Genomic DNA, 25,728 nt, shown 5'->3' on the forward strand with positions numbered 1-25,728 from the left:
AATGCTGCCCGTTAGTCGGGGGATAATGGACCGAGAAAGGGACATTGACACAGCCGCCGGACCCCTCACGAACCCGGCCGGGGGGGCAGCAGCTGTCCGGGGGATGAAGCGAGGAGACCCGGAGCCGGACGCTCAGACAGCCGCTGCCCTGACTGAGCTGCCCGGGGCGGAGTGCAAGAGACCGAGGATAGACGGACCGGGGCTGTTGTTGTGGGTGACATTGGACAGGTAAGGAAAAGGCGATGTAAACATTTGAATCTGTCTCTCCCACCTCACCTGTGCACCGTTTTGTTTCCATCTCAGCTTCATTGTGAGGAAGTCTCCTCTGCCCTCCCCCTTTCTTCCTCCTTTTGTTCCCCAGCATCAGCAAAGCGTGAAGATGGTGATAATATGTTTTTAATAGGCCTCTCTTTTTTTTTAATCATCAATACCCATAAGCATGTCTTATTGCACCATATAGACACACATTTAGTCCAGAAACAGGCGGATTCAGAGGCTGTGTTGGTGGTTTAATACTGCCTCCGAGCTGCAGCATGACCAAGCCAGACAAAGGTAATATGATCCAGGCTCCATAGCTATGACAGGCAGCAGCACAGCAGAGATCAGACCCACTCATTAAGTCCAACACTGCTGCCTCACATGTCACACTCTCTACTCTATTTTTTTATTTCACACATCACATGCATGAAAAGACTCGGGATCGTTGATGTTAACACGAAGTGAGTCATCACATCAAACCCTGATTCACACCGCATGTGCCATTAATCGTTTTGTGTGTGTGTGTGTGTGTGTGTGTGTGTGTATGTGTGTGTGTGTGTGTGTGTGAGAGTGTGTTTGTGTGCCCCCCCCCTCCTCATCTTGATTGTCGCTAGGTGTTAAAAGAGAGAGGCAGACAGGGATTGGGGGAGGGGTCACCCCCAGTGAAAGACAAAGAACAGAGCGTTTCGGTGAAGGAGCGAGGGGGCTCGAGGGGGGCTCTCCTCCTTAACTTGGGGTCTTCCCTGCTTTCATGACTCGACTGCTGAGACAGCAGAGCATTGGCGGCCTTTCGTGCCTCTGAAGGACTAATCTGAGTATATTACTGTAAACCAAAGGGAGGGGGGGGGCTGCTGAGGCCTGGGGTGCACCGCTCCGACTCCCTCTGCCTGGTTCTATTACTATTTATTCCTCTCTCTCTGCATGCTATTCTTACACCTACACACACATGCTTTGAAGTGTCCGTAATCCAGCAGCACGGAGGGAACATTTTTAGCTGACGCGTTGTGTTTTAAAGCAGGAAAAACAGCACTAACGGCGGCTGAAGGGCGGGCGCACTCGGTTTGAGGTCGTCCGCAGGTAATTGAATCCCGGGGAACTGGTCAAATACTTTTAATTGGCTGCGAGGCCAACCCGCTGCAATGACAGATAGGTCCTGTGTAAAGCCAAGACACACACACACACACACACACACAGGGTGGATGCTGATGATGGGGAGAGGTTAAAGCCCCGTCGGGCAAACATGATGTGACAAAGAGCAGCGTGGCGTTGGGGGTGGATTCTCTGTGCCCATCAATCGTATTGATCGCTGAGCACTGGGGAGGGGAGAGGGTCAGGGTGGATACAGGAGAGAGTGATGCATGGGTGGATGGAGGCAGATTGAAAGATGGAGAGAGTAGTGGACAGAGGGAGGACATATGAGGTATGCTGTCTCCACCTGCACTGCATTGTTTCAGCTTCACAGTTCCTCTCATGTCACACATCTCTCTCCTTAATCCAAAATAACTAAAAATAGCGTAAGTGCTATTTTTGTTCACTATGAGGTCCTTGTCGACCACATTTCCCTCACGCAAGGTTATAAAGGTTCATTAGAAAGACTGACTTTCAAGGCTGCAACATAAAGGCAGCAATTTGTACAAGTTATGCAATTACAAAAACTCACGCTCAATTGTAGCGCCCCCTACAGGCCTGGAATGCTTCCTTTGTGATAACTACATTTGTGGTGTAGTGTTTTTGATCGTGCATCATTTATGTATTTGCAGCACATTGTTCTGACTTCCTGCAGCCTGTTTTTTAAATTTGCATCTCGTTAACGATACGATACACTTTGTTGTCCCCTTGAGGGAAATTGTCTTGGGCTCAAGTGCTGCACACATTCAGCTGCATCCTCAGTAGAATAAATCATTGGCGATGCACCGATTGTGAAAACCAGAGCCGATAGTGATACTTCTTTGTAATGATCCCGTTCTTTTTTGTGACTGATGAGATTTCATCAGAGTTTTTGCAACAGGCCACTTTCTCTGAATCAGCAGCTATGTGAAGTAGTTTGTTGGGATTACATTGATGCAGATGTACATGAGTTACAGACAGTGCTGCGTGCAACATTACATCATTGGTCATGGTTGATTTTCATCACCAGAGCTGATGCTTCCCTGCATCCCTAATCCTGCTGTTGTATTCCTTTAGATATTTGTATGCAGATCTTTTCTCCTCATACTTCATGTGATGAATGCATTGTTGAGTATCTGCATGCCAGTCACTCCACAGATGCAATAAAATAACCGAATGACCTCCTAAAAATTCACCTGCTTGTTATGGGAACATTGTTACCCACTTGTACCCAGGTCTGCATCTGATTGGTCAAACATGGGCATGCAGAGTGTGAATGCTCGGTGCATGTGAATGATGATGAAAGTGTGATTTATCGTGCAGCCTTAGATTGGATGGACACATTACTTGCAGGAGGGAGGGCACTCTGAGGCCTGGATGGATGGATGCAGGGAGACATAAAGGATGGAGGCAAGGAGAGAGCGGACAGAGAGGGAATCGTAGCCATTAGTTTGCATCCATCAGGGACGGCGATAAAGGATGAGAGGGAAGTGATGGATGGTATGATCAGCTGGGGGGGAGAGATAAGCAGGAGTGCAGCCTCTGAATGAGGATGGGGAATTGCATAAGAGCGTATTCAAAGGGTATAAAAAAAGAAAATGATTCTTGGAGCTAATGTCAGCAAGTCGGTCATGTAAGGATTGGATTCAATACATCATTCTTTGGGCTCTTTTTTTTTATTGTCAGGAAAGCTGAAGAGAGACGGAAAGGAGCTGCAGCCGTTTTCCATAAGAAGACAGAGGCAGCAGATTTAGAAACAATGCAAATAAAAAAAACGCACACAAGAACAGCGCCCCTACAGGCCTAGAGTACTTCCTCTGTGATGACTGGTGATGCAGTCTTTGTGTATTTTTTTAAGTGTTTGCTGTTATCGTTGTTTTGCAGGCGCCCGTCTGAGATCTGTAGCCTCTGTACATGGGGTTGCACAAACTAACCACTTGTCCACCGGTACCCTGAGATGTGTATTAGTATTTTAATGGGACTGTTGAAAGCAGGAAGTAGTGGGAGTAGAGCGAGGATGGCACGCAGCTAAGGCTCTCACTGAATGCACTCAGACATTAGCGTACGGTTCCCTCTGCTCGTCGCCCGCTGACCTTCCACGCTGACTGTAAATCAGGACTGTAATAATACATGAGAGTGCACCCTCCTCTCCCTTTTGTTGCTCCGCTCCCCCCCCAACCTCACACAAACTGCAGACCCCTCCCCCCTGCTCCCCTCTAGCTGTCCTCTGATTTGCTTCTCCCCCTCGAGCATATTTCCAGATTGCTAATTGACTCCGGCTTCACAGGCTTTTTCAGTGTGCCAGAGAGGTAAACCGCCCCTCCCTCGCCCCCTCCCTCTCTCTCTCTCTCCCATCACTCAAATCTTTATGAAACCCTTTTTTCCTCCCATCTCCACACCTGCACCTCCTGTCCTGTATTCCCCTCATGTTTCCTCCCTTTCTCCTTCAATTTTTCCTTCCTCGTCCCTCTCTTTTTATTCTCCCTCCACTCTCTTTTGGCAGTATTGATGTTTACCCTCGAAGCAGAGCCGCGGCCCGCTCGGATGCTGCGCGGCCGGCCGCACACTTTCTAACTCTCCCTATCTGTGTGTGTGTGTGTGTGTGTGTGTGTTTGGGTGAGCCGATTTGTCCTATCGTTGGCAGTAAAGAGGCTTTGTGTGGCGCTAACGAGATCAAAGCTCATTTAGGAGAGGGCATTAACCAGACTGATCGCTTTAACGGGCCGGAGCAGTGGGAGGGGGTCGGAGCAGAGGGAGGGGGTCAGACCAGGGGACAGATCACAGACATCAATTTTAAATCATTTTTAGAATGAAAAGTTGTGTTTTAGACACTTCTCTCTACACGCTGCGTTTGTTTCTGTAATAAAAAGTTTGTAAACCAGAACTCTGACATTTTGAGGAAGGATGAGGTTTAAAGAAGGGAAGTGCTGAGGTGCAGGACGGGTCAGACCTGTGGAGCTACAGGTTCATTAAAGGAGCCTTTTAATCCTTGTTGTTTTAATTTAACCTTCTTATTGAGCTGCACTCCGCTTAAACAGCCGGGGCTAAACTCTTTTTAATGTACTTTTCTGTGGTGCAGCGTGCAAAGCTAATGATCGCCTTTTAGGAAGTTAAATCTTTAGTAAGTCGACCAGGTTTGAGCACCGTGTGAACTTTACGACCTTGCGTCAATAAATACAGTATCAAGTCGGATTCTGACTGAAGAACTCTCTCATCTGTTTGGATTTGGAAAGCGTCAGGGTTCCTGCGTAGCTTTAAAGGAAGAATGTTCAACATGTTCCACATCAATAAATCATGAAGTCTGTCCTGTGTAAATGTGTCTCTGAGTCCTGACTGTCTACAATGAGGGAGAAGCTCGAGTCCCGCTGGCTGTGTTGTTGTCAGAGCCGTGTTTACATGGACGGGACGGCCGGCTCCTCCCCTTGTGTATAAAAGCTGTTTTAGTCAAGAACTAGAGAGAAGAAGAAGAACATACTCACTGATTATTTGGATGTTAGTAAGAGTTTTTAGATCACGCTCATTCTGTGTCAGTTTACATGAAATGTGAAGCTACGAGCTAACTAAAGAGCGCTAACATTAGCATGCTAACACAACAATGTGAAGCTACGAGCTGACTAAAGAGCGCTAACATTAGCATGCTAACACAACAATGTGAAGCTACGAGCTAACTAAAGAGCGCTAACATTAGCACGCTAAACACAACAATGTGAAGCTACGAGCTAACTAAAGAGCGCTAAAATTAGCATGCTGACACAACAATGTGAAGCTACGAGCTAACTAAAGAGCGCTAACATTAGCATGCTAACACAACAATGCAGGACACAGGTGAATGCAGCTCGAGCTGAGGACAAGTTTGTCGGCTGCTTTGACTAAACTCCTTCATGCAAACTCGAGTGGAGTGTGTGTCTCTGCAGGTGAGCGAAGGCTTCAGTATGGAGGAGGCGTGGCCTGATAGCAGTTTGTTTTGGTGTCATGGTGGTGCTCAAAGGAGACATCTCCTGAGATACAGAAATGTTAGGTCAGGTCAAAAAGTGTGTGTGTGTGTGTGTGTGTGTGTGTGTGTGTGTGTGTGTGTGTGTGTGTGTGTGTGTGTGTGTGTGTGTGTGTGTGTGTGTGTGTTGTGTGTGTGTGTGTGTGTGTGTGTGTGTGTGTGTGTGTGTGTTGTGTGTGTGTGTGTGTGTGTGTGTGTGTGTGTGTGTGTGTGTGTGTAGTGTGTGTGTGTGTCTTCCGCTCGCCCTCGCCCCCTACTCTCTCACTTTCACTCTGTTTCTGTGTCTGTGTTTCGCTCAATTGAATTCACCGTGCTTTATTGGCACAAGCACGAGCGCCGGATTGCCAAAGCAGAGAGGCGTAATCAGATTGAAGGCTACATTCATAAAAAGCAGGAAATTGAATACAGCTCTCTCTCTCTCTCTCTCTCTTCTCTCTCTCTCTCTCTGTCTCTCTCTCTCTCTCTCTCTCTCTCTCTCTCTCTCTCTCTCTCTCTCTCTCTCTCTACAGCACGTCGGCTGCAGCTCTTTAACATGACACTCGCATGTTAACTCTCCCTTTATGGTCATCATGTCGCCACCAACCCCGACCCCACCCCCCACCCCCAACCCGACATGCCTCCTCCCAAGGCTGCCCCCAAACTGTCACATGTGCTCCCGTCTCCGGACTCAGACGCAGTGAAATGTCAATCCACCGCTTCACTGACACAGAGTCATCAGTGATACTCTGCTCCTGTATTATCACAGAGAACAATGACATTCTGGTAGTGAAAGCGGTGTAAGAGCTTTCTTGGATACGGCCTTGAACGCAGCATCATCATAAAATGCCCAATCGAGAGGCCGTATCTACAGTTGTCCTCCCCCCAAAAATCCCTCATTTTCATCTTCAAAACAGAAACCTGAACATCACAGATACAGTTTATACTAGGGGTGCAGAAATGCAATTTTTTTTCTAATCGATTACTATTCCCATTGTAAAAGCAAGTACTCGAGTAATCGTTTTGTAGTTCTTTTTTCCTGTGATTCTTTTCCCCCACGGGAGGCCCCGCCCCCAACTATGACGCGATGCTGACTGTATCTATTGATTAATTTTAATCTACGGGATTTTAATAATTGTTAGTAATAGGCCTACTACACCCAACTGATTATCTATGAACATTATGTTCCCTTTGAATATTTCCCTTTCCTAATGTATATCACTTCCAGTAATATTAGATCATAGTCACAGCTCCTAGCTTATAATAATATCTAGTAAATGGCTAAATGCTAATGCTAGTTGTTGTCTGACCAAGCAGAGCCATAAGGAAGTCAATCATGTTATGAAATTTTAAACAGATTCTCCTCGCTCGTTTTGTTTTTTTGTCAGTTGCTGATCGATCTAGAACTAATGAAATATTAATAACCATCAAACTTACAACTTTAAAACCACAGCGGGGTGATGTTGTAACAGCGTTTGGGCTCAATGGCAGCCATGTGAACCTCATCATTTAGCCTTGATTTAAATGTTTAAACACAATGACCGACCACTTCATCTCTTTAAACTTAAGTTTACTTTGCTGAGTCTTTTGGGGTTGATGTGGACATTGAGTCAAAGATTTAAAGAATCTCCGGCTAATGCCACTTCATGGATATTTGGTTGTCTTTATTTGGGATCCTGTGAAGTTTGTGAGGATATTTAAGAGTTATTGGTGTGGTAGTTTTTCGACTCAGCTTCCTTTTAAACTTTCTCTGTAATTTATCAGAAAGTTTCTGGTTCTCGTTATGAGCCTGTTTTTGGTAGCAGTTTGAGATTCTGACTCCATTTGGCGATATGATTGAGACCATAATAAAGCCAAGCGACGACTCAGTCCACCTCCTCAGGCTGTTCTGTTAGGGATCACTGGATGCTCGCAGCTACCCCCCCTTAATTACCCCGCTCAGCCCCCCCCCCCCCCCCCCCCCCCCCCTCCCCCTCCATGCGTCCCCCTCCCCTCTCACCATCTGTTGACCTCATGTCATTTTTTGCCTTCCTCCACCACGGCTGCTCCTTTTTCTTTCCCCTGCTCCTACCCATTTGCTCCACCAACTTCTTCCCTTCTCCTAAAATAGCAAGGCGAGGAGAGAGAAAATAAACAAGAGAGAGACGCCCTTTTGCTTTTTCTGAGAGGGACACGGGGGAGAGAGCGTGTGTGTTGATATGTTGTGAGTCTTTGCTTTTGCTGATCCCTGCCAGTGCTGTCTGAAGGCCCTCACAGTCAGCCAGCCGGCGCCTTCAAAGGCTCGCAAACTGTATGGAATTAACTTAATGGAAAGTTGCAAAAAGTGCAGTTAGCAAAGCCTGCCTTTCAACCTGGACGGGCTTAGTGCGGCATGCAGTTTCTATTTCTTTAACGGAAAAACCATTGCACACAGAAATGTGTGAGCTTTTTGTATGTCTGAAGACTTGCAGGCTTGACAAACGCTTTAAAGCAAAGGCAGAAAGGCAAAAGGAGTGTATGCGGGTGCTTCTGTGTGAATAAACAAGATTCCCTTAAAACTAGGTATCAAGTTCAGACCCTGAGTCCCTTCCCCCACCCCTTAAGAAAATATAAATCAGACAGCATTCTTTGCCTATTACTCATTGTTTTCCGTTACGCAGACGATTCACTGCTTTTAATTTCTAGTCCCTGCTTTGGCTTTGGCCGTTTTATTCCCCACATTCCTCGTCCTCCTCCTCCTCCTCCTCCTGTGTCTGCCCATCTTTCTCCTTATTTCCATCTCCTTCTTTTCTCCCCTCTTTCTTTGCTCCCCCTCCCTCCCCCTCCCTCCTCTCTTGCAGACAGATTGATTCCAGATGTTTCTAAATTCTTCCCTCGCTCCCTCCCCCTGTTCTTCCACGTCAACTCCTCCTCCTCCTCTTTCTCTTTTTCTCTTTCTTCTTTCCACTCTTGTCCACTGCAAACCAAAGACTGCTCTATAATTTGGTGGTTTGGGTATAATTTTGGTTTAGATTTCACTCACATTCCAGTTTTTCGGCAACTTTTTTGCAGCTAGTGCTTCGCCTCCTTTCTCAGACGTGATTAAAAACTCTTCTACTCCAGATTTTATCACGTTTAACTATATTTTTTTACATCGTAGTAATGCGATGAAAATGTTCAATGAAGTATCAGGCTCCAGTTTTGAAACCACATTGTGAGTTCAGCTGTGTTAAAAAATGCAGTAGAGTGTTCCAAACTCCCAGCATGCCTCTCTCTGTATTTGAAATAGAGATTCCTCATTCCGGTTGACATTGCCCAAGTCTTTTGCAGACTTGAGATCCGTCTCTGAAGTGCCTCCTTCTCAGTCTGTGCCTTGCTGGTGAACACAGTCAGTACTTTGCTGAGTTTAAGCCTTGACCGTTTCCCCGTAAACGCGGCACACCAAGCAGAGCGTTCCCCCTGGGGACGAGGCACGAGGGGGAAATTGGTTCCAGATGAAACAGGAAGTGGAGAGTGCAGACAAAGAAAGGGCTGTTTCAGACAGAGGGGGGGGAAAGGAGGATGGGCCCCGAGTTTGGACACAAATACTCACAGGGAGTCAGAGTTTACCGCCTGTGGCATCAAAAGAAGAAAATGTTCCTCTCTTATTCTTACCTTTTCTCTACATATGGGCCTTATTTTTTTTAACTTTGACTCTCCCTTTGTCCTTCTCCGTCTAGACAAGAATTCCCCTTTCTCATTCGTCCATACATCATAAACACATCTGGTTTTGGTATTAGCAAACACATCTGTGCGTCCTACTCTCACGAATATCTGAAATGAAAAAATCAAATGTTTCTCGTTCAGCTTTGGCGATTGTTTAGACCAAGACTTCAATCTCTAAGGCTGAAAAATCCAAAACTGGAGTTCTTCTCCCTGCATGCAAACTGGAGGGTGAATTTTATCTTACTGATATTAAAATGATAGTTTGAGTTTCTGTGAGTGTGCTTTTCTGAGACACTCATTAATAGTACATTGTAGAGGTGATAGCAAGCTTATCATCACTCTTTGAAGTAGCCAGCTAGAGTTTCTAGTTTCTGCAGAACACTGCAGGGCTGCCAGGTGAGGGCTGCTCTCCAGTGCTGGGAGAAGAGGCTTGAAGCAGCCTCATGAGATACTTGGTTTCATATCGGGAACTATGGCGTGATTTGCAGAACGAGCCGTTTAGCGCCCTCTGCAGACTCCAACATACGTTTACCTCATGATATGAAACTTTACCCACGTCTCGTTTGGACAACCAGGATCGTAACACTATATAAGAGTTGATGGTTCACATCGAGCAGTGGAGCTGCAGCACTGTCTAGTTGCCGGAGGCTGCATTACAGCTTAGACGCAACATTTAATTTTAAATGTTCATGTTAAATTCCATTTACACTAAATTGATTAATTAATAAAGTGTAGAGTATTTTTTTTAGCAGATTGTTTCACTACTTGTTGACTTATCCCTATGACATCATGATGTAGAATCTGTTAAACAGATTAAGTTAAAAGGAGTGTCATTACGCGGTCAGTGTGACCCTCGACTCACTCGCTGGCCCTCGATTGACTGGTTGAATACTTATGTGCAGCTCGAGGTCAGGGTCAGGGAGTTTAACCTTGTTGACACTCGTCTTCAGAAACGTCTCCTCCTCCTCCTCCTCCTCTTCCTCGTTACTGTGGCATCACTCGGCCCACACTCGAGCTGTTAGCTGAATGGACGAGTTCACTCAGGCCCAGAGGGCAGCGGGTGGATTTAAACACTTTATCTGTTCCATGCTCCCAAAGATGAAACGTAATGAAAACATCAGCAGCTCCTCAGACTGCCACCCCATCCCCCCCACCACATATACACGCACACATCTTTCTTTTACCCCCTCAGACCTCCTCCTCTCCTCCCCTCCCCTCCTCCCCTCCTCCCCTCCTCCTCTCCTCGTGCCTCGGCATGAGTCTCACCATGCAGTCATGTTTTCTCTGCGAGGCATGCCAGCAGGCTCTCACTGCTCTCATAATATCATCTCTTGCTTTATTTTCCCCATTGTTCAGCTCCTCCTCCTCCTTTTCCTCCCCCTCTTAAACTTTAGTTCTTCATTTCTCCTCCTCCTTTTTCTGCTCCTCCTCCTCCTCCTCCTCTAACGAGTGCTGCTCCTGCCGGGGTAAAAATTAGTAAATCATGGAGAGAAAAGAGGGGAAGAGGGACAGAAATAATCTAATTAAAAGTAATTACGGAGCAATTAACCACAACACTAGTTTCTGGGGCAGGGTCGGTGAGGGATGGGGCGCTCACCCTCTGCTGCTGGATTCTGATTGGTCGGTTCACATGAATATAAAAACTCTCCTGCAATGGTTCACCGAGCATCCACACTGACTTTTAATTTAATTTACTCCTCTGTCGTTTTGTCTTCATGAAGGTGTCTCTGTCCCTGTTTGAACTTTGGAGTCTCACTTAGCCACATTATCATTTTCTCTGTCATTTTAAGCATTAAAAAATATCACAATAATCACACAAAACATTTAAATAAATCCTCTTATTCCTTCTGTTTTCCCTCTCTTTGTTTATTCTGCGGATGTTTTTCTCCGAGAGTGCATTTCACCCGTAATGTAAAAGTTTGCCACTGAAAAGCTGCATGCACTCGTATTCAAAAAGCCACTTACACGCCGCTCTCCTCTCTCCTGTTGTCTCCTGCAGAACAATGAGCCGTTAAACCCTGGTTTCCATGGATACCCACCTCACAGTCAGGTAAGACACTGGTAACTGCGTGCAGACCTTCTGCAAAAAATACAAGTGAAGTTCATGGTAATAGAAAGGAAGAAATCCTACAAAGGACATGTCCTTCATTAATAGTCTGGGTTGTGAAGTCGTCGCCATATGTCCTAAAAATACTAAAGTTTCTCTGATGGTACCCTGATGGTTATGAGCGAGTGTGCTGGTCAATGCAATGAGACGATGACTTTTATTATCCCTCTACAAGTTCTACTACACTTTCTTTGTGGCTGAGAGAATTCAAACCACAGATTTTTGTTGTTTAAGTTGCAGAGAGAGAGAGAGAGAGAGAGAGAGAGAGAGAGAGAGAGAGAGAGAGAGAGAGAGAGAGAGAGAGAGAGAGATGAGAGGAGGAGAGAGAGAGAGAGAGAGAGAGAGAGAGAGAGAGAGAGAGAGAGAGAGAGAGAGAGAGAGAGAGAGAGAGAGAGAGAGAGAGAGAGAGAGAGAGAGAGAGAGATGAATGGGTCATAATATAGACGATTTATGAGAATATTAACATTATAACACACCCTGTTATGATTGGTCAACAAAGGTCAGCTATCAACAAAACATCTCTTTCATCATCTCCTTCTTCTTGTCGGAGGAGCCACGCCTCGTCCTGCGTCTCCCGCTAAACGGCGAGGTCAGCTCAGGCATCATTATGGAGGATAATTATGGAGATGTGTTCATTTCTGCTCTTCTGCGGCCCCGTGGTGTCGTTTAAATGACGCCGTGAAAAGAAGTGATGAAAGCTCTTCTTTTGAAAAGGGCTTGACCCCCCCATCAGAAAAGAAACTAACCAGCGTCTTTAAGCCGAGCTGCTCACACTCGGCGGCGTGCAGCAGCGTGTCACAGTATCTCTCCCGTCCTCTCACACTCTCTCTCTTCATGCCTCTCGCTCTCTGAGTGTCTCTCTGTGCATATTGCTCTCAGTACTGAGTGCGCAGGGTAGCCGACTTCTTTCTTATCTACCGCCGAGCAGCGTGTGTGTGTGTGCGCGTGTGTGCGCGTGCGCGTGCGTGTGTGTCTTCTGCAGCTTGTGTTTGGGATGTGCAGCTCTCTGGCAGTGCCACAGGAGGGGAGTGTTGGCCTGTGAGCGTTATGCCCCCCTCCCCATCTCACCCTCCCTCCCCCAGCCTCTCTTCCAACATCACATCATGGAGGATTCTCACAGGCCTCATCCTCGCTCATTTATTCTTTATTTTCCTCATCTTGTCGCTTCCATCTCGCTCTCACTGGCTTCTGCGTCTTCTTTCTCTGACAGTGCAAAAGGAAAGAGGACGGTTCATTTTCTTGCTATTTTAGTTTCCTTCCCACTCCGTCTATGATTGGAGCGTTGTCCTCACAATCAAACATTAAAGTGTGGTTGCGAGGACGAGGCAGAGAAGTGGAGCGGAGGTGAAACAGAAATGGAAGCGAGTTATTTCAAATGACTTGCCTGCAGGGCGCAGAATCATCCAGCAGTCAGCCACACAGTTAGCACACGCTGCTCGCCTGCCTGTAAGACAAACACCTGGGCAAAAAAAACACTGATGATCTATGCCTGAATTCCTTGCACTGCACCGCTCTGCATTTGTTTTATAAATGATTTAGAATCTTGTCAATGCACACCGCCCCCGGGCACACACATTACGAGCCTGCTCCAGTCTCTGCTGGTTAAGATGCAAACGCAGCTAGCCTCGCCTCGCTAACAAAGCAGGATTGGCTCGTTTGCCCTGCTGCAGCACATTTGTCTTGGTAATGCTTCTGTCTGGTGTTATGTATGCATGTTTGAACTGCCTGCAGGTCTGCTTGTGTCAATAAGAGTGTGTTAAACGGTGACCGGGGCCTGTGGGTGCGTATGTGGACGCTCTCTGTCGGGGGTAAATAAGTGCGAGCATGTGGCTGTTCTGACCCTGAGGGGGCTGCACATGTCCAGTTTGGTCTGTTTAGGTCACAGAAACAATCAGGGTTAACAACATGGACACAAACACACAGAAAGGCTGCACACGTCCTCTCATGAAGTCCACTACGGTTGTCAACATGTTCCATACTTTGATACTTTTAAACAATGCAATCTGTGATTTTAATGATCAATGGTTTTGAAAAGTGCTTCCAAAAAACTAAATCTGATTCATGAGACAGGTGCCAAGGAGAGGAATGTTGGCGGGCAAACTCCTGCACACTCTGTCTGCATTGCATAAAATCATTGGTAACATTTTGTTACTGAAAGGTTTTTTGTGCAGGTCAGACAGCGTGACAGACAACTTTTGATCATTGGAATCAAGAGATTACCCGATCTTGTGTGTTGAGGACTTCTGTTTTTGTTGCTGTGGTGTTGAAACAGAAATTCCAGAATTAAAAATTGGTATCAAGACGACCCTAATTTAAACTGTGTTTAACGTCAGCGCAGTTTTTAACCTCCTATGCAATTCTCCTCCAAATGTTCTGGATTAATCTTATAGAAAAGTAAAATCCAAGCGATTGATTCTCTGCATCAAAGGAACAGTCTCTGGTCTGAATTAGCTGATGAGCATTTGATCGATTTATCCCCAAAAGTTTGACGCCTGAATACATCTGTGTGTACATTAGCACATGTGTTTGTGTGCGACTGAGCGCGCGCATGTGTTTATCGCAGTGTTCAGTCTGTGTGCTTAATCCTCAGATCATCCCCTATTCATCCTCTCATCCTCCTCACTTACAGCCCTAATCCTGTCATCCCTCGCTCTTTTTTTCACCCAGCCTTTTATCCATTTATCTCTCCATCCTGTTATCTCTCGCTTGCACCCTCTGCGTCCCTCTCTGTCCCTGCATCCCCCTTTCAGGCCCAGTTCCCTTCTTCTGTCCCCCCCCACCACCACCACCACCACCAACTACTCCAATCACTTATTCTGCCCTCCCCCCACCCCCCCTTCCCTCTGGACCCAGTTCCAGGCAGACTCAGCAGATGTCTGAAAGCTTGGCATCAGGGCTTTTTTTTCCGCAGAGTTCAGTCCCTCCCAGATGAAAATGCGGTGCAAGGAAGGAACTGCACTCTCATCTCTGGAAAAATTAAGCGCCTCCTAACAATACAGAAGTGGGGGAAAGAAGGAGCCAAAGCCAGAAGAAGAAGAAGGCGCACTGCAGCTTGATTCTGCTTCATGTTCAAGTTGAGCTTTAGATTCTTGACTCAGTTTTTGTGAGACTTCTTCCTTCTGCAGAGGAGAGAGAGGGAGATCTAGGAGCCTTCCCACGCAGCCAGCTACCTATCTGGCCTACCTTCCTACCTACCTACCTACCGCTGCTTTTTGGAGTTGACAGGCTGCCACGCAATAAATAAATCATCAAAAAAAAAGCTGCAATGCAGTGAGGGTCGTGTTCCTGTTCTCTCAGGCAGCCAGTGCGTGGAGAAAGAGACAGCATCTTCTTTTCTGTTTCTTTTGTCTCTCCGGGGGGTTTGAGGAGGCAGCAACAACAGCTTCATGTAGACTTGAAGCTAGGTGGCTACACAGAGAGGATTGATGCTTTGACGGAAAGGAAAGGAGGGACTGAAGCTGAGAGGGAGGGAAAGTTTTGAAAAAGAGGGCGGGAACAAGGGAGTGTGTGAATTACAGAGCAAAAAAGAGAAGAGAGAGAAAAAGAAGCGAGAAGACACTTGGGCTGTCAGGAAGGAGAGAAGACAAAAAAGGCCCGAGGGGGATCAGAGGAGCAGGGCCCGGTGGAGTCGACCAGAGGAGAGGAGGAGGGAGTGACAGGCGGAGCATCGCGTGCCGGAGAGAAGTGGAAGAAGGGACACCGGCAAGACGAGGAAGAGGGGAGTGTACGAGGGAGAATTTGAATGTGTGAGACAGCCGTGGACTGAAGGCATCGTCGGCTCATGGTCTTAGAGCACAGACAGAGGAGAAGAGGAGGAGGAGACGTGGAGACGCACAGGGAAGACAGCGAGAGGAGGAGGAGGAGAGTGGAGAGCTGGTCAGCAGTTGTTCCTTTAGATCAGACCATGATGGGGCTCTACTTCCCTGCAGTGCTACCGGTAAGTTCTCTGAGTCAGTGCACATGTAGAACGCTGCAGGAACAGAAGTAAAGCGTTAATAATAATGATTTATTTTGCAGCAGCAGTGTTTTTCTCTCTCTGTGCTGTTTGATGGTAAATCCTGTTCTGGCTCTGTGTGTCTTGGCCCAGGTGAGGCCTGTCAGATAGTTGGCAGAGCTTCAGGCTAACAGCGAGGCTTGCTCCTGCAGCTCTGCTCCTTCTCTTTTTTAACTCTTTTGGTCGATGCATTTTGAGTGGACTTTTCTGTTTTCTATCCTCTGAATGTCGGGATTGAAAACCATGATGGACCTAGACATGCATGAATGTTGTGCAAGAAAATATGTTGCAATCCTGTTTTGTTCTTGTTGAATTTTTGCAGGACAATTTAGTTTAAAAAAGTGGATTTTTCCCAATCGTTTGGGTCCAGAATGTTTTATTACGATTTTGGCCCTAAAACTTGTCAAACAAACATGTCTCCCTTTATTTAACTGAACTGATGTACATATGTTCTTGTTATTTTTGATAATTATATTCCTGCTTCCTGTTTTCTTGAGCTGTTGTAACGAAAATATTTGCCCCATGGGGGATCAATAAAGTTTATCTTTATCTTCATCTTTAAGTCGAACTTCACATTTGTGTCAGTTGATTTAACTCAACTCTTGACACAGAAGCTCATCATGTTTGTCTGTACATCGATGTGTGCTGGATGGAAGGGTTGTCACAACATCAGATTTTTAAACTTGGAAACTAAACGATCGATACCTGTTTCATACCACAGCTTCAAAAATAGAAGTCCTAGGCATCCCGTGTTCGGCTTCTTGTTTTTCAAGACCAAATATTGCAGTGAACACTCAGGGAGCACACTGACTAAAACATTAGCAAGCATCAGGGTACCGATTTGTTGCAAAGTATTTTAGACAGAGTGCTCTCTCTCTCTCTTTCTCTTGCAGCAGCTTTTGTTTTTCCTTTAATATCAAGTTTTGAAAATGTTGCAGCCCAACTAGCGAAGGTCATTTTAGCATGTGGTGGGCGTGTCTGTGCTACTTCAGGAGCTCTGTTCTAGCTTGTCTCGCTCTGCTGCCTCTGGGCCTGAAGGTTGGAGGTGTGTGTGTGTAGGTGTGTGTGTGTCTGTGCGTGTGTGTCTGTGCGTGTGTGTGTGTCTGTGCGTGTGTGTCTGTGCGTGTGTGTGTGTGTGTGTGTGTGTGTGTGTGTGTGTGTGTGTGTGTGTGTGTGTTGGGGGTGACGAGGAGGAGGTACATGCTGACATGGAGAAGCAGCCACTGCCCGAGCTGCATGTGTTGACTAAACATGCTGACTGCATAGTGTCATGTTCTATATCATGTAAATGTGCGTGTGTATAGGTGTGTTTGCGTCTGTGTGTGTGTCTGTGTGTGTGTGTCTGTGTGTGTGTGTCATGTCATGTGCACAGAGGGTGGAGTATTTTTTTTATTTTTGTGGTCAAGCGTTTCAACGTTGTCATTCAAGCTGTCCAAGTAGTTTAGACTTCATCTGTCCCTGGAGTGAGAGAGACAGGTGCCAAGGCACAGTTGTTTCAACACACACACACACACACACACACACACACACACACACACACACACACACACACACACACACACACACACACACACACACACACACACACACAGACACCAGTTGTTGCTCTTGTGTGCTTGAGAACACATATTTGGATACGTACCAAAAATCTACTCACTGCGTTTACAAGAGTTTTATTTTATTGAACTTTATTCTTTTTATATTTTTTGTACCATTTTCATCTTTATTGATCGGACAGCTGACGAGAGACTGGAAATGTTGGGAGTAGAGAGTGGGGGAGGACATGCAGCAACGGAACGGGGGCAGGATATGAACCCACGCCCGCTGCGACGAGGACCACACACACACACACACACACACACACACACACACACACACACACACACACACACACACACACACACACACACACACACACACACACACACACACACGGGCTATTTGTCACCTCTGCATCAAACTGAAGAGAGCAGAGAGGAGTCAGACAGATAGAAGAGGAGGCCAGTAAAATAAGCAACACACACATATGATATAAAATAAAAAAGGAACATTTAGATAAGAGGTAAAGCGATACCAAAAAAAGAAATCAAAACTGCATCAATCCTTTTTTTTAAGACTCTGAAAACTTGACCTGCAGCTCAACAGAACGCAGCCTGGTCGGTGTTCTTCTGAATCAAAGCTGGAATTATCATAAATATTTTAAACACAGAGGTGTTTAAGGTGTTAAGTAATTTTTTTTCCCCCATCATGCCTGCTCGGTAAAGTCCCTGTTGTTGTTTTCTCTCTCTCTCTCTCTGTCTCTCTCTCTCTCTCTCTCTCTCTCTCTGCCCCCTGCAGGCCACAGCAGCTGTTTGCTAAACTCTTAATTCCCCTTCAAACAGAAAACACCCAAAGGGGACGGTGTGGGGGGGGGGGGGGGGGATTTTCATGTGGGAGTGAACTTTACACTTTAAAGGTGACACATCAGCAGTCGTAACTCTACTGCGTAACATATATACAATACTGTTCTTTAGGTTTGGTGACACTCGACACGTCTCTGTGCTGCAGGATCCACAGTGATAAACGATGTCACAGCTTCACCACATGTTGTACTCCAGATGGTTTATAAATCAAAGTCATTTAAATCGTATTTTTCAAAATAAATTTACATTTTAAAGTCAACAAAAGTGGACCAAAGTTCTGCACGATCAAACATAAAAACACAGAGATCAGTCTCGATTAGCATCCTGGGATTACAGCATTACTTTAAAGGAGCAGTATGTAGCTCTGACATTTAGTGGTTACAATGGGTACTGCAGTCCAAATTCTAAACATTGCAGAGAGTAGTCTCCCCCCGCCCCCCTGCCTCTATTAGATTTTCATGATGATTCTGCAGAGAGAAATATGTTTGAGTCCGGCTTGTTTCATGTTGCATGTTGAAGGACAAAATAAATATTAAAACTTGGAGATTTTTAGGTTTTTTGCTTTCTTGTTTGAAATGAATCAGAAGGAAGAATCTTCCTCTGACTTGTCAACATGACGGGTAAAGATGGTGAATATGTTTGATTTTTAGGCTGATGATTTTTCGAGGCAGGTCGTGATCGGGGGGGACAGCATGGACGTGTCTCCAGCTGATGTGCTCATTCTCAGAAGTTGTCTCTTGATCGTCTCAGCCTCGCACGCTTTGAGCCCGTCTGTTTTCATCTCTGCATCTTCACAGCTGAACGGAAACATGTCACAGTGTTGCTGGTCGTCTGAAAACATGCGTGCACGCTCGCTCAAGCATTCCCTCCTTATCTCCTCTGTGTGTCTGTGTGTACCTGCAGACCCTTGCAGGTGTTGCATCATCCCTCTTACCCACCTGCTTAGCCCCGAGAGGAAAGGTGTCAAACTGAGCCGCTGTTTCACTGAGCGACATCTGAGTATTCAGGCAGCCGCCTCGCTGTTCCTCCTCTGACTGCAGAGGGGCTCTTGAGGAATTTACACAATCCACACCCAGCTGTGTGTGTGTGTGTGTGTGTGTGTGTGTGTGTGTGTGTGTGTGTGTGTGTGTGTGTGTGTGTGTGTGTGTGTGTGTGTGTGTGTGTGTGTGTGTGTGTGTGTGTGTGTGTGTGTGTGTGTGTGTGTGTGTGTGTGTACACTTACCTGCATATTTGACTTAATTCTCTGAAGTTAATCTGTTGGATTATTAATATCTCTCTCAGTGAAGAAGCTCTCACTTTAGATTTAGATTTAATACTGAAGGTTTCACTAAAGAAGACCTCTGCTATAACTTTGTAAGACAGGTCAGTATTGGTAATGCAGCTTTCTGATTTTACCGGTGAGTTTGTGAGCCCCTCTATTTCAGCCCTGCTCAGAACAGGCTGTTTCTGTGTCTGTACCTTTAAATATGTAAATGAGCTGTGTCTGACCACACCCCCTCTCTGGAAGGGCTTGGGTGTACTCGGTCTTTCTCGCTCCATGTCCTATTGTTTACGGTGAGAAGGCAGACTCAGAGGGCAGAACAAACACCTAGCTGTGGGAGTGTCACCCACCTGGGGGAGGGGCTACTGCCCTTTATGATGTCATGAAGGGAAAATCTCCAAAGGCCTGTTTGAGCACACCCAATCAACTGAAGCCTATCTGAACTGCACAAATTCACTGGCAACCTCTCAGCACCAAAATGTTGCCAATGATTTTGAGCAACGTTTGATGAATATGTATTTTTAAGAAGGATTAAAGGGCTGGGTTGAGATCGTTAGAGGGTCTTCATTCACATCTGTTTTTTTCTGATGTATCCTGCTTTTCTTCTCTTTAGTTGTATGATGGTTTGTGTGATACTGCTAGCTGTAAATCCCTGATCCCTGATCCTAGGTCAGCACTAAAGCACAGTGTTTCAGTTTTAGTCCTAATACACTATTAAAGCCGCTCCACCTCAGGGTTAACTGCTCTCCCTCTGCACATACAGCCATGATGATATTGTTGGACAGTAACACCTCTCTAACCGCTGCTGCCCCGAGGCTGTACGCAGAGGGTCGAGGTGTGAAAACACTCCGCATGTTCCCTCACACAACGCACACACACACACACACACACAGACACACACACACACACACATAAAGACACACATAAAGACACACATAAAGACACACATAAAGACAATCCGAGCCATGCAAAGACCTGATGCTGCAGAGTCCTGAACGTGTGCAACATCTCGGTTTTCTACTTAATGTGACAAACAGTAAAGTTACATATCTCCTCTGCACACTCTGAACCCTGCTCAGTCTGCAGGACTGAGTCAGGGCCACAGGGCCACTCTGAACCCTGCTCAGTCTGCAGGACTGAGTCAGGGCCACTCTGAACCCTGCTCAGTCTGCAGGACTGAGTCAGGGCCACAGGGCCACTCTGAACCCTGCTCAGTCTGCAGGACTGAGTCAGGGCCACTCTGAACCCTGCTCAGAGTCAGGGCTGCTGGCTTATTTAAATGTAAACTTCTTCTGCAGACATTGTGCCTTTAGTGAAAACGTTCCCTTCTTACTGCATTCACTCTTTTTGAGCAGAGAAGGATTTTTTTTTTGGAAACTTCCTCATGGATGGAATAAATCGTCGGGAATCAGCCGAGCATGTTACAGCACTGAAATCCTGCCCCAGTTTGATTCTCATATTTCCATTGGTCTGTTTCGTCTGTTGCATGTCAGGGAATCAGTCTGAAACAAAGGGCAGGAAAATTCCTGTGAGGTGTAAATGTCAAACTTCAATCCAGCTCAGACAGAGTTATTGTGATCTGAAAGATACTCGGCATTTTTAAGGTTTGGACTCAGTTTAGCTGAAGCTCCACGCTGTTACAACAGTACTCATCAAGATGTTTGAGATATTTGAATGGAGCCCAATAACTGAAGAATAATATTATTCTAAAATCAAAGAATGTTTTTATACTTTTTGTCTTTAATTTTAAATCTCTTTCATCCTTGTGTCCTAAATGTGTCTGTTCCTCAGTTCACCTCTAATGTATCTCTAATGGAACAAGCTTTGTGTAATCTGATTGGCTAACTGTCAGGAAGGAGAGGCAGGAGCTTCAGCATCGACACAACCATATAAGGAGAGGGGGCGTGTCCTCAGCTGTGATGGACAAAACAGAGCAGTAAAAGCTCTGAGTGACTTCAGGGGAGGGTGGTGGTTTTTAAGAGCGGGTGGAAAAAAAACTCCGCCTGGCTTTTATCAAGCGTGGCGGCAAAGGAAAGGGGCGGAGTCAGGCGGGCATGCTTCTTGAAACAGGGAGAAAAAGGAGACTTTGAGGGAGTATTTTTGTCATGAATCAAACGACCAAACGGCCCCAGTCGACACAAATAAAGCATGATGGATGAGTTTGATTTCATTCTGTTTTTTTTTTCTTCTTGGAGGTTTAAAATCAGTGTGTGCTCGACGGCGCTCTCTTCTCCCCCCCTCCTCCTCCCCTGTGTGTGTGTGTGTGGTCGGAAAACATATGGTGTCTCAGGTAACACTGCTGTGTGTGTGTGTGAGAGAGAGAGAGAGAGAGAGGATGAAAAGCATGCATGAATAGGTCATACTCCAGATGGTCCTTCTTCTTTTTTCACCTGTTGTATTCCATCGACTCCTTTTTTGGCTCCTCATGGCGAGCTTGTTTATCTTCGTCTTATCTCCTCAACGTTCAAATCAAGAGTGGAAAGTTTGGGTTAAGACCAGACAAATAAAGCCGCTCATTATTTCCCATGATCCATTCCTCCCCCCTCCTTCTTTTTCTCTTTCCATTATGTCTCCTTTCCCCCTCTCTGTCTCTGTATGCTGCAGCCATGTAGGGCAGTGCTGCTCCTCTTGTGAGCGCAGCGAGGTCAGGAATGTTTTCTTGAACTCTCCTATAAACCCCTCTCAGAGGACGCTTTTATTTCTGTGTTTTTAGTCACGTCGTCGTTGTTGTTTATACCTGGGTCGTTAAATCAGGACAGATGGGATCTCGTGGTCACTAACGCTCTGTCAGTGCTCTTCAAACAGCTGAGGAAGCAGCTGAAACATTTGAGTCTCTTAAATCTGTTAAACGCGCAAAAGATTTTCAAGTCCTAATTTCACAACATATACCGACTCTGATAGTTAGATATCGGTGTTAGCAGATAGTGATTATCCCTCCTAATGTGCCATCTGAAGGCAGAATACTTACGTCCCCGCCACGCCATGCATGCAGCAGTTAACGCACGGTGGGGAGTAGACGTTCCACCCCTGATCAATCAATCAATCAATCAATCAATCAATCAATCAATCAATCAAACTTTGTTTATACAGCACCTTTCAGACAAATTAAATTGCAGTTCAAAGTGCTTTACAAGAGTGCAGAAAAGTTATTGACAAAAAAGTAGTTTATAAAATCATTGAGAGACTAATGCACACCAATAAGAATTAAAAAAAATATCTATAAAAAAATGAAAAAATAAAATACGACACATAAAAAGAATAAGATATTAAAATTAATACATAGGAGAACAATATTTAAAATTGTAGTAGGATAAAAAAGACAAAACAATAGTGTTAGGATTTGAATTTATATAAAGCACTATATAAAAGCCAGACTGAATAAATTAGTTTTAAAGGTCCCATATTATGCTTTTTCTGGTTTTCTATGCTCTAGTGTGTTTTCCAAGTGTCCTGTGCATGTTTAGTAGGCATGCAACGATTCTCAATAAATTATTGAACAGTTCGGTACACCATCCACGGTTCAACACTGACTTGTGAATTGCGGTTTTAACGGTTTGCCGTTTAACTAGTTTCCGTGCATTGTATTTCTCTCTAAATTAGCTCTGTCTGTGTGTGCCTGTGAGTCAGCACGCAACTGATGTCTGTTAACATCAACTGAGTGCTCCTCTGTCTGCACATCACCCTCACTGCTCTTATTAAAAACTCTAAACTGCTCATAAAACACGTCTGAACCTTCAGTGTGACGTTTGATGTCTTTTGAAATGTTCTTAAATCGTTTGATCTGCTGTTAATACTCCAAATATTTACAATACTGAACATTACAAGAATAATAAGAGAATCGTAACTAAAAGAGAAATATGACAGTGTGCCACCAATGCACTTTTTTGTTGACAATCATTGAGCTAATTGTAGTTTACTTCATGTTCAAATCAAATCTGACTTTGCAATAGGCTGAAAGGAGAGCACCTGAATTTGTTTTGCTTCAAAGTAAAATTAATAGTTTTAAAATGAAAAAAAGTAGGTCTCTTTCTAAATCCCTTGATTGATTGAACTCTGCACGTTTCTGCCCGCTGTGATCCCCAGAAACAGAAAGAGAATAAATCATGGGTCTGTCTTCTTCCTGTTTCTGAAACATCAACCAGCTCTGCTCGTCTCTTGCCCAGTGACACAGAGCGTCTCCCTCTCTTTCCTTTGTCCCACTTCTCTCCTCTCACTCTCTCTCCTCTCTCCTTTTTTGGGCGAGTATGACTAAAGCCGGGGCAGGAACATGCCTACAGGACACACCCTTCAGTGGCTGAACACAGGCTCCTGCATGTTTACGCACTCACATGCCCCGACAAGAAGTACGCTCAGCCGGGGATGGATTTAGGTCCAACCAATGAATTTTAAACCGAGTCTGACGCCTCCTTTAATCATTCGGTGACAGAAAAACCGGAGAGGATGCAGAACACAATCACAGATTAGAGATTCTTTCAAACACACGTCACAGAGAGGGTGGTACAGGACAACTTTCCCAGATTTTTTCAGTTCCTGGTTTGTCTGAAACCCTCTCTGATGCCTCCTCTCTCTGTTGGGCTCAGACCCCAGTAAAGTGTCTGTCTCACAGATGGGCCCCTTTTTTTTTTTTTTTTTAAAAGCCTCAGCTGCTCGTTTACAGCCGCTGCCGTCCACACTGCAGAAGAAGGGTGAGCAGAGAGAGGCTTTAGGATTAGAGAGGAACAGAGAGAGGAAGAAGAGCCGGGTGCTTAGTTTCGCCGGCTAATTAAAGGGCTGCAGAGAGACCGAGTGTCTCCAGGCGTCACCCGCTCAGATCAGCCCACGGGGTCGGGGCTGCTGGGCCTGATCAGGAAGGAGCAGCTTGACCCCAAACACACTTTTTCTAACTCTACCTTTGTCTCGTCCTCTCTCTCTTACTTTCTTGTAAGGTTGTCAAAGGTTTTACTCAGACCTAAGTCCCCTAACTTATCTGATACTGTGTAAACTCGTGCACGCTGTCTCAGGCCCCGATCACACTGAGACGCGGCGCTGTTTTCCTCTGGTGCAGCGAGCTAGCCGGGCGCTCCTCTGGGCTGCTGCTGGACGGTTTTTTGAGTGTGCATATAAGTTTAAAACATCTAAACTTTCTCAGCTGAAGATGCAGAGTGACAGCGCAAAATATGAGTAGGCTTTAGGTTTGGGGAGTACATTTCACAGAGCTGCCTGCCACATGGGGGTTGGGGGGGGGGTGTAAAGGTTTATTTCCAACATGACTAGTAAAAAAAAAACTACTATCAAGCATTTTTGATGCAGCTTCAAATACATATATTGATACTTCCTGAGAGCTGGTCTTAAGAGCCTGTCTGACACAGACCGTCTCCGCTGTGTGGTACATGTGTGTAAAGGAAAAACCTGAAGACCTGGATCAGGACCTCAATGTCCTGAAATTGTCCAGAGTTCATGTGTGAGAGGAGCTCACTTTTCTTCCCTTTCCTCTTCTCTCTGTCTTAAAATGACTTAGTTAAACTCCCTCCAAGAATGTCCTTGAGTGTGTGAAAAGATTGAAGCAAGCAATACCGCAGAGTCACCCCCCCCACACACACACACACACACACACACACACACACACACACACACACACACACACACACACACACACACACACGAGATAAGCTGTGTGTGTGTGTGTGTGTGTGTGTGTGTGTGTCTGTGTGTCGGAGCAGCAGTTACGCAGCCATAAAGAAGCTGTAGATGATGCTGCTGCTGATGGAGCTGTAACCGTGCGGGGAGAAAAGACTCGACGGGTGACTGCTGAAGGAAATAAAATAAAAAACTCAGAGAGAGCGGCTGGTAAACATGTCACATGGCGGCACGGTTTGTGTTTACGTCTTTGTGTGACCATCCCATCCATAAGCATCTCTGTGTGTGTATCCAGTTTTCTGACTCTTAATAATAGATGTGTTTGCAGTAAATATTTCATGCTCGGTCTGAGACTGAAAACACATGCCTGTCAGAGATATGGAGGAGGGGGAGGGAGGGGGGAGGAGAGGGGGAGTGGTAAAAAAAAAAAAAAAAGAGAGAGAGTGTGAAATGTAATAGTCAGGATTTGTACTCCCTCATTCTGCCTCCATCAGGACGCCACAACTACGCAGAAAATCTCAGTGAATGCAAATAACTCACCCTCTTCTTCTTTTCCTCCTCCCCCCTCCCTCCCCCGTTACCGCTGCAGGGCTCTCAGATTCGACAGGAGGACAGGAGGGTTTGGTGGCCCCACCCTTCTCAGCGTTCCCCCCTCCGCCGCCTCCTCAGAACGGGCTGCCAGGGACGGAGTTTGTCCCCGGGGCCATGTTTGGTGCTGGGGGCCAGGGGACCGCGGACGTAGGGGCCGGTGCAAACGGAGCCAGCACAACTCCCCCCACCATCAACAACGTAAGCGCCCATTGTTGTGTGATAGTCCAGGTAATCTGTGGGATTATCTGAGGCTGGAAGAAGAGTCCAGAAAGTTGTAGAGCTTCACTTTAAATGTTGCATTAAAATTTGTTTTTATACATGTAAGCTCATTAGTCTGCAAACCTCGACCCTTAACCCCCATAACTCCTCCTGTATCTGACCTTCAACCTGCTCCCCTCCCTCACCCCCCCCCCCCCCTACAGGTAAAGCAGATGAGGTGTCCCAGGGCGAGGTGGGCGTGCAGTGCAGTTCAGGAGGCACGGGATCAGTCGGCTCGGCGGACGACCCCTCAGAGGCCAAAGGGACCCCGAAACGCCTCCACGTCTCAAACATCCCCTTCCGCTTCCGGGACCCCGACCTCAGGCAGATGTTCGGGGTAAGCTGCGGGAGCCCCATTTATTTTTTTAATGGGATCAATAAATCAGAGTGGACAGGCACAGAGAGAAAGAAACAGGTTAATGACGGATGTTGTCTTTTGTGCAATAGTGACACCTAGTGGTCAGTCGGTGTTACGTCACACAAGAAACATAACAACAGAGCATG

The 25,728-nt window shown here is 46.0% G+C and overlaps 1 protein-coding gene across 1 annotated transcript in view; it reads left to right on the plus strand.

Moving 5' to 3' along the window:
- The window catches only part of LOC110001500 (RNA binding protein fox-1 homolog 2), a 48,183-nt gene that overhangs the window by 753 nt on the left and 21,702 nt on the right, over positions 1-25,728 (plus strand). Inside the window, 6 exon segments of the mRNA XM_065964442.1 lie at positions 1-202; positions 205-228; positions 10,995-11,045; position 11,996; positions 24,965-25,168; positions 25,389-25,561. The exon segment at positions 1-202 is cut by the window's left edge and continues 753 nt beyond it. Coding sequence (XP_065820514.1) covers positions 1-202; positions 205-228; positions 10,995-11,045; position 11,996; positions 24,965-25,168; positions 25,389-25,561 — 655 coding nt within the window.

This window comes from Labrus bergylta, chromosome 16 (assembly GCF_963930695.1).
Source record: "Labrus bergylta chromosome 16, fLabBer1.1, whole genome shotgun sequence".
Lineage (NCBI taxonomy): Eukaryota > Metazoa > Chordata > Actinopteri > Labriformes > Labridae > Labrus > Labrus bergylta.